The 9,288-nt window shown below is 38.9% G+C and overlaps 1 protein-coding gene across 1 annotated transcript in view; it reads left to right on the forward strand.

Moving 5' to 3' along the window:
* LOC124288567 (arrestin domain-containing protein 3-like) overlaps positions 1-1,985 on the forward strand; it is a 39,240-nt gene extending 37,255 nt beyond the window's left edge. Inside the window, exons 7-8 of the mRNA XM_046725124.1 lie at positions 574-1,642; positions 1,819-1,985. Coding sequence (XP_046581080.1) covers positions 574-722 — 149 coding nt within the window. The 3' untranslated portion in view covers positions 723-1,642; positions 1,819-1,985. The remainder of the gene's footprint in view (positions 1-573; positions 1,643-1,818) is intronic.
* The last annotated feature ends 7,303 nt before the right edge of the window (positions 1,986-9,288 follow it).

Genomic DNA, 9,288 nt, shown 5'->3' on the forward strand with positions numbered 1-9,288 from the left:
ATTGGTGAGACACGTGTAATGTAGCCTATGATATCCGTCTCAAATGCCTTAAATAGGCATTTCGTGTTGGTTTCTTCCGCCACCATTATAGATACGCTTTCCGGCAGTTTACATGAAGGGGGTCTGAAGATGGTAAAATGTAATACTGCATTCAGTGAGTGAGTGAATTGTGTTTTAAGCCGAATTCATGCCGACACCGACAATAATTATATGATAAGCATTTTGTAAAAAGCTGGTGTTCACCAAAATTGTTGGTAGTGTCAGCTGACTGGAAACGGGATATCACAATGAGGAATTACGTAATGTAGTCCCAAGGATTGGAAGATTATGTTGTTATAATCATGGACTCATACGACTATCGTATACGTGTACATATGTAACTGTATGGGAGTTACGACTGTCGTAGCGCTAAGGTCACAAAGTTGTGAAAGTCCACATCTTTATTGTTCGATAGATACAGTGAATGGTACCGAATGTCACTGACAGTGGCACTGTAAAATATGAGTTGAAGCTCACGTATAGAGAATATATCTGAGGTATATACTATTTAGTTCTGTTTCTTTTCACACACAGCGCCACCTAGCTACGAGGAGTGTGTCTTCGGCCGCGTCAACATCAAAGACAAGGACGACACCGACTACACTCAAGGCGACCTCGTCTTCACCCCAATGTACGCATATTACGACATGGCCGACCACACAAAGGATGACACTGATGACTAGAACGATCATTCGGGGTTAGTCGGGTATATTCGGAATTTTCAAAACGAGGTTCGACTAATTCCTTAAAACGAGGCTGATGTTGACACCGTCTGAATTTGGCCATATCACTGAACTTTTAAAAAAATACCATGTGAAACGCTGAAGCCGACAGCTCGGTGTAATTTCGTTCAGACGCTGTACGTCACTGAGGATTATTTACAATATGACTTTTTAATGTGTTTATTGAACCTGAACAAGAAAAGGGTTAAGTGGCGGCTTATTCACAATGAAAATGCACATACCGCGCCATGAAATCCCTGGCAGAAGCAGAAAAAGGTGACTCTGCCGCTACAAGAAGACCCTGTGATTGACAGAACCAGATGGCCAAGTCAAATCGGAGCTGGAATAAGAGCTGGTATTGTCAGAAGAACAACTCTGCAGAAATATGGCTGTTTATTGACATTGAACAATCTCCCGACATCAGAAGCAATGCCAAAGCAGCTGTTACCAGAAGAAATTCCTGTCAGTTCCTTCGCCTCATCGTTATTTTCTCGTAAGATTCTCTGCTCATCTTAAGGCCGCCTCTGCCTCTCTAGATATTGTTTGTCAGTACAATAAGGTCGCATGTGAACTAAACCTGTCGTTTAGTCCAAACATATAGTTATAAACAGTAAACTTCGTTGTAACGAACACGCTTGTAACGAACCTTATGTTCGTCACTTACTACTTTTGTCCCGATTACTCGCTGTCTATTACAGTTGAAATGCGTTTATTAAACTACGGATGTTACGAACTAAAACTAGAGGTTCATTTGAGTTCGTTTTACCCATAGTTTACTGTGAAAATATACATCTAAAAAAGAAATCGTAATACTTAATAGATTATCAAAGTGAAGGGAATATTGTTCTGTCCAATCATTCTACACGTTCTGGGCGGTGGGGGTAGCCTAGTGGTTAAAGCGTTGACTCGTCACGCCGAAGACCCGGGTTCGAATCCCGTCATGGGTACATTGTGTGAAGCCCACTTCTGGTGTCCCCCGCCGTGATGTTGGTGGAATATTGCTAAAAGCAGCGTAAAACCAAACTCAGTCAGTCAGTCAGTCTACACGTTCTAGAAGTGTTCTTTTTATCTATTGTCTGGAGTCAGACTGATTTAAATATCTCTCATCTGGTCAAATTGTGTTTTAAATGTTCCTTATTCAGTTCTGATATAACGGAGCAGTGGGGTAGCCTAGTGGTTAAAGCGTTCGCTCGTCGACCCGGGTTCGATTCCCCACATGGGTACAATGTGTGAAGCCCATTTCTGGTGTCCCCGCCGTGATATTGCTGGAATATTGCTAAAAGCGGCGTAAAACCATACTCACTCACTCCCTCTGATATAACGGGAGTCCGGTACATGTTAAGGTAGTGCATATACGTCTGTGAACTGTTTACTGTGTGAGACAATTGTTGTTTACTATGAAAATACTGTACAGATAGTAAATCATACATGTCTTAGATGTTAGGTTTACCATACAGGGTACGATTTTATCAACAATCACATGACAACTGATAAAATTATAACATATTCACATTGTACCATGATTGTATTTTGTACAGTTGTTTTCTGTAATCAGCGAGTATGTTAAGTGTACAGTATACCATGTTTGTCCAACTGTTTAGACTCCACAAAGCCAGGCACAGTGTCTTAACGTGCAGTTCAGAACCTGTATTTTTTTCTACAAAACAAAACCATTCTTATGTCGTATCTAATCTGAACAATTTTAAACGAATATTTACTGAGTTCTGTTTTCACTTATAATTAGTTTGATCATCCGTTAACAAAGGTTTAACATTCTTCGGTGAATAAAGGTATTTTGATCTCACATTTATATAAGTGTATAATATATATGATGTATAGGTAAAATTTTAGGACACATAGCCATGGAAATACTCGATTCAGATTAGACAAATTACTAAATCCGCCTGTAACTGAAACAGATAATTTGACGAAGCATCACGGCGGAAGCTAATAGTTACAAAGAGAAAATATCTTGTTTGGCATTTCGAAATATTGATATATACAATTACAGGTTATAACATCTGTAGTTATGGCCATAACAATTTTCATTGCCTGACTATATGCTTCAATAACTGAGATCGACCGAATAAATAAATGTCCAGATTGGAGAGCTATAGTTACGAACATGTATGACCTCATAATCGTGAGGTGTCCGGATTAACGGGGTTTCAGTATGTCTCAGTATCTCCTCGATGTAACCGAGTTAATGTTGCAGTAGTTTTTGACACTGTCATCAACAGCAACATCGTGACCAGCCTACTCCAACTGTCAGACATACAAGTGAGAGTGAAACAAACTTATCAGTGGAGAGACAGTACATATTGGCTGCATCCTCACGAAAACATGCTACATCTGTTACGGAAATATGCGAGTTGGGATAAAGCTCATTCGTCACCAGTCGCCATTTTCCGTGACATCGGCTCGTTCCGGAATAACACGAGTTGGTCGCTAAATGAGGACAACGAGTTGCAATTTAGCTAGTCCCGGAATAATACGAGTTCGTCACGAATGGATGAAAGTATCTCCTGCAAATACATCGGAACCGTGTCCGGAAAGTCAGTATACTATGTACATGTATTGATATATTTACCCACCATTCCTCTTTACCTGTTTCCTGTGATGATGAGTGAGATTGCTTCATTGTGTTGGCATGGTAACGACATCCAAAGCGCGTTTGTCATTTACACATCGTTTCTATTCACGTCGTGCCCAGGAGACTGTCGTTTATTCTGCTAGGTTTAAATAGAAGGAATCATATTGTTTACCATTTGTGTTTCCTCAACACAAGCCGTATCTTCCTAGTCAAATCTCAGTGTTTAGAAAAAGCTGATATTTCAATGTAGCTAAAACCGTAACCCGTCTCAGAATTTAGACCAGTTCCACAAAGACTCCAAATCGCCGAATCGCGACTATCGTAAGTCGTCTTTACTACCGAGTTTGTGGACTGTTGCATTTTGGAAGTGGCGCTGGATATTGGTCATTTATTTTTTACGTCCAAATGTCTGGACATGGAAAATCTTTGGTTTGGCATTACGCCGAGTACTAGTATATCTGAGATATCAGCATTCTTATCCTCTCTGCTTTCTTCTGATTATATTTGTAAATAACACCTTAAGTACACACTGTAGTGCAGAGTTATTTGACGTTTAGTTATGTTGATAATCTTTCCGTGTATCTCTGTAATCGTGTAAAGGATCTGTCATTAATCGTCAACATATTATGATGAATATTTTTGAAAATATTTGAAAACTACCTGTATTTTATGAAAGTTAACATGTTACCGAATGAAAAGTTATTTTCTTTCACTTTTATATGCTAAAATGTTTATGTACTAATAAAAAATAAAACACTGCCACAGTTGTTGTTTGTGTGGGGAACTATCAACACGGTCTGCAGGTCTGGTGCCATTCAAGCTGGTACCGAGCACGACAAGCATGTAGCAGCAAGTTTTACCGCACCAGGATCACCTATCCCACGCCCGGTAAATACAGATAAAGATAGCACACGGCAAGATACTACCAGTGAGGCTTAAAATAGCTTTCTGTAGTTTCAGAAAAAAACTTGCAAAATATTACGTATCATTGTAGAATTGTAATAAAGGAAGAGAACCCGTCGGGTAATGAGTTTGTTGATTGCAACTCTGCATGTAAAGAGTTTCGTATGGAATTGGCTTTTCTTCTTTTTGTTAAGCTGGATATGTTATTCAACATTTTCTTGACATTCGTAACTTGGTGTATTTGCTGTTTGAGTTGGCGAGGCTCCTACACCTGTACACATCTCCGATTTACCTTTGGGCACAGTGATATGAATCTTAAAGGACTTAAAAGGGAAATGCGTTTTATTTCGTTTCCACAGCAACAGAAGGTGGTACTGAAAATATGATACCCCTCATGAAGTTTTACTTTAGCTTATATGCGTCTGAAGTGTTAACGAGATCAGTTTACAGCTGCGTTCAAAATCATAAAACACAAACTGGACTGAGGAGCCCGCTTGACCGTGACGGGGGGCATGATAATAAAATTGGCCGTAGTGCCCACGGCAGTCAGTTTACTCCCACCTCGCCAAATAGTTTCAAATACCAATCAAGGATGAGTCGAAACTATGTTATTGAAATTTTCACTGAATTCTGAAAACATTTATTTATAGGGAGTTCTTGAAAGGCATTAAGAAGTTGGACGAACATGAACACACGACACTTTTTGGGATGCAAATATTAATCCTATCTATTGTCTTCTTAATTATATTGTTATCTTTGTGCATTCTCCCTCCTTGCTTTGTGTAAACATGTTTTATCTATATATTTCACTCTGTGCAATGACCCAGCATTCACCTGATGAAGGAGCAAGAATTACCTCTGAAAGGGTCATATAGAGAATACAATAGAAGTTGTTATCCATACAAACGTGTCATGTATTCATTTAAGGCATACCGTATACCAGCATTTCGTGATTATTATTATTATTATTATCCAAAAAAACACACTTTGACACGTACCATTTGCTCAATATTCTCCTTCAAACTATTGCATCACAAGGCAGAAGAAAAGTTACACTAAGATATTTTTGGTTCGTTTCGCCCCGACATGCTAACTCCTGAACAGGTGCCATAAAAAACACGACGATTGTTGACTAGAAGGTACAAAAAACATTCTCCCATGTGTACTGCACTTGGCGGCTTGCACGCGCCGAAGTGATAAGGGAATGCACTGTGCATATCTCCTGTATCTCGAACCGCCGATGTCTAACGAGATGGGTTCGGGTCAAGTCGATGTGATACTGCACAGACGTCACAGCCTAAGACTGCCAGAGATAATTAAGGTGAGTGAGTGGGTATAGTTTTACGCCGCTTTTAGCAATAATCCAGCAATACCAAGGCGTGGGCACCAGAGTGAGTGAGTTTAGTTTTACTCCGCACTCAGCAATATTCCAGCTATATGGCGGCAGTCTGTAGATAATCCAGTCTGGACCAGACAATCCAGTGATCAACAGCATGAACATCAATCTACGCAATATGGGGACCGATGACATGTGTACCCATGTGGGGAATCGAACCCGGGCCTTCGGCGTGACGACCAAACGCTTTAACAACTGAGCAACCCAACCGCCTCACCATATGTAAAGAAGTATAATAATATTTTATTAAATTGTCAACATAAAATGAGATCGTAAAATGATATCATATGCAACTGTTTCACATAGAAAGAGGAACATACGAATCATAACAGCATTTTCGTTAAATCGTACCTTGTATATTCACCCCAACCCACCCAACCCTAGCAGGTATAATGTGTTCCATTTTCGAACACTAGAACCATTCACACGGACATCAACAACAGCGCATGCTAAGACCGACACATGGATTACATACAGCACATCCACCGCCACGGGAATATGACTGCAGTGCTTGATTGACAGCCACATCGTTGAACAGCTGTTGTCACGTGTCAGATGATCACTGAAGCTATCACGTGACAATTGACCCGAAACGGAGGGAACATATTAATTATTTATGGATGATAATGAGGTCGTAAATAAATGGCTATCTAAACCATTAATACACGGTTTCTAGTTAAACAAGATTAGGAAGAACACATTTTACTTTGTTTCCTTGCTTGATATGTGTTCAGATTATGTGAAGCTGCGTATAATCTCCAGGATATGCATTGTGAAGTCTAATTAATTCTCATCAAATCTATTGTCTTATAGTTTGATATATTTAGTAATGTACACCTAAACCTTTGTGTTGTTTATATCCTCCGTATTTAAAGGTGATTATATATAAGTGTCTGACGGATTGATGGCTCAGTTTGACAGCTGTCATCTTGTCAAATATCAATGACATGTAAATTTCACCCGGTCAGTAATCCCTAAACATCGAGTAATTACCTTCTTTGCATGAAATCTACATGTCATGGGTTTTACCTGACAAAATTAATCACCTGTGCAATATTTCAATCAAATAAATAATTCATTCCCTGGTAGCACATGACGAAGGTCAACGACCAAACACACACAATAAACAAACATATTTTACCTGTGTGATCCAAATTGGGTTCGCTATTTTCATTTTCAACACTGCACATTTTCTGACAAATGAGGATACTAAATAACAAAATTTCATGTCTACACCCCAAACGTATTTTGATAACCAGTTTCTGCTGGAATATATGCTGACTTTTACTAATTTTAATTTAAATTTCTACATTTATGTAGAAAATGTTTCTCCAAAATAAAATATATATTTTTTAAATTGACATGTTTGGCGTTAAATGAATGAATCTTTAAATATGGTGAGTCAAGTTTAACAACTGTTAAATTGCCTCCCTTATACCTTCCTTATACCTCTCTTATACCTTCCTTATACCATATACCTTCCTTTTACCTATTAAAGACACACTTGCAACCTACCTGGGTGGAACGGAAGAGGGGTATCCTCGTGTTTTTATGACTCCAGAATGGCTGGAAAATTTATGACGGTTGATTTAAAGGTAACATAATTGTGGCTACTTTAAGCACTTGTGAAATTGTTATATGACAACTGCGGTAAACCACAGTTCTTAAGCAGCCGCCCCCAGCAGCGGCGGAGATACCCTGCAATTTGAATTTTTAGATATGTATAAAGTCGTTCTCACAGTGGAGTCAAGAGAAGCTTGGCGAATGGGACAGGTTTGGATAGACGTTGGTTGGGGTCATTCTTAGATCTGGATCGGCAGGAGCATGTTGGTAGGTAGACCTATTTCACATGTCATATTAGTCGTTTGTTATCATGAGGACCTTTTTTGCGAACACTTGGTTTTAATCACTGAGCGGTTGTTTTTTTGTCCATTCATATCTTTGATAGATATTTTGCCCTTTACACAGAACGGAATCAACACTCGGTATTCTTCAAATTGTGTAGATTTGATCGTTGAGGGAACTATTGTTATCGGCACATCAAATAATGGCACTTAATGAAAACCTTTTTTAGATTTTGTAGACTTAAATAAGCATCTTTATTCAAAGTAAATGTTAAGTGGAAATTTTCATTACTGTTGTAATATTAAATTCTGTTGTTAATTAACTACGAATTCAAATGGTATTACCAAAGCTGCGTTTTCATTTGAAGGAAATTAGGACTCTGGTAATTGACAATTTACCGATACTATTTTTAAAAATGTGCAGTGGGAAAACATTCCATGTTCAACTTTTTCCTAAAAAGACATTTACTGTTTTCAGCTTAATTCCAGATAAGAATCCGTGTTGAGAAATGGTTGTGCGGTAGGGAACAGTGAGGCATTCTTACAAGCATCCCAAAGGGTAATCGATCGAGAGCCTTATGGAAATCGCCCCAATGGCAAAGCCATGTCAGATCGGTTATTGTTATAACGTATATATTCGGAGAATGGTATCAGGAAATCTGTCAAGCAGACTCCACCTAAATGTGTTTGTATGACATCTAATAATAATAATAATAATAATAATAATGTGTCCATTTATATAGCGCCAAACTCCACACTAGGTATGCTCATAGCGCTAACAATCGAGGCACAGCACATTATTACCCCGGATAACCCAAGCTGCCTGTTAGGCGCTAGAAGGTTATAGTCATATGACTTTTTCCACCGGGTACCCATTTTCCTGCTGGGTGAACAGAGACAATTTTGAACAAACTCACTTGCCACTTACTTCGTTGTGGGGCAGGACACAAGTCCTAGAAGCTCTCATGAGTCAAGCTGTAAAACACGGTCACCCATCCAAGGACTCTCCGAGCTCGACGCTGCTTAACTTCACCGATTTGTGACCTGAGCTTTGAACACAGGACCACGCGCCGCCATCTACGATGTACCTGAGATACAATGCATGCATCAACCAAATCAGCGAGCCTGACCCCGATTTCTCGAAACTATCTTAAGTTTTTACTCAAATTTCAAACTGAGTTTGACTATTTGAAACAGATGAATTTTAACTCAGCTGCATTTTAAAATAAAAAGCCCAAACAACTTCAATATTCTATTCACCAAACTCAAATTATCTACTATGTTTGAATTTAATATCGATTTCAGTTCATTCTGGGAAATGCGTTTTCTCAAATTTGAGTAAAAACTCTAACTTAAGTCAATACTCAGACTTAAGTTTGTTTCGAGAAATCGGGGCCTGATCTCCCGTAGCAAGCATAGGTTTGAGAAGACCATACTCACTCACTCACTCACTCATGTCATTACAGGGGGGTTCCTGAGCTAGCTTCGATTCAATGATTTGTGTATTTGATAAAGTACCCTTTGATCTTTTGATAGACCATATTTTGTCAGGTAATAAATCCACCACAAATGTAGAACACGTATTACTTTGAATGTTAAAATTCAGTGTGTTTTGCAAAACAGCTTAACTCTGGATTGGCGTAAGTTGTGTTAATAATTCTAAACAAAAGGTTGAATAATGTGTTTGGTAGTAGACACAGTGGATATGTCATGAATCTCATTCAGACAAACATCCGCCAAGGATCGAAAATACAACCTGTGTACAATCATGGTGATACTTGAACTGAAACC

The sequence above is a fragment of the Haliotis rubra genome, unplaced genomic scaffold (genome assembly GCF_003918875.1).
Source record: "Haliotis rubra isolate DU_JTF1 unplaced genomic scaffold, ASM391887v1 Scf1111, whole genome shotgun sequence".
Lineage (NCBI taxonomy): Eukaryota > Metazoa > Mollusca > Gastropoda > Lepetellida > Haliotidae > Haliotis > Haliotis rubra.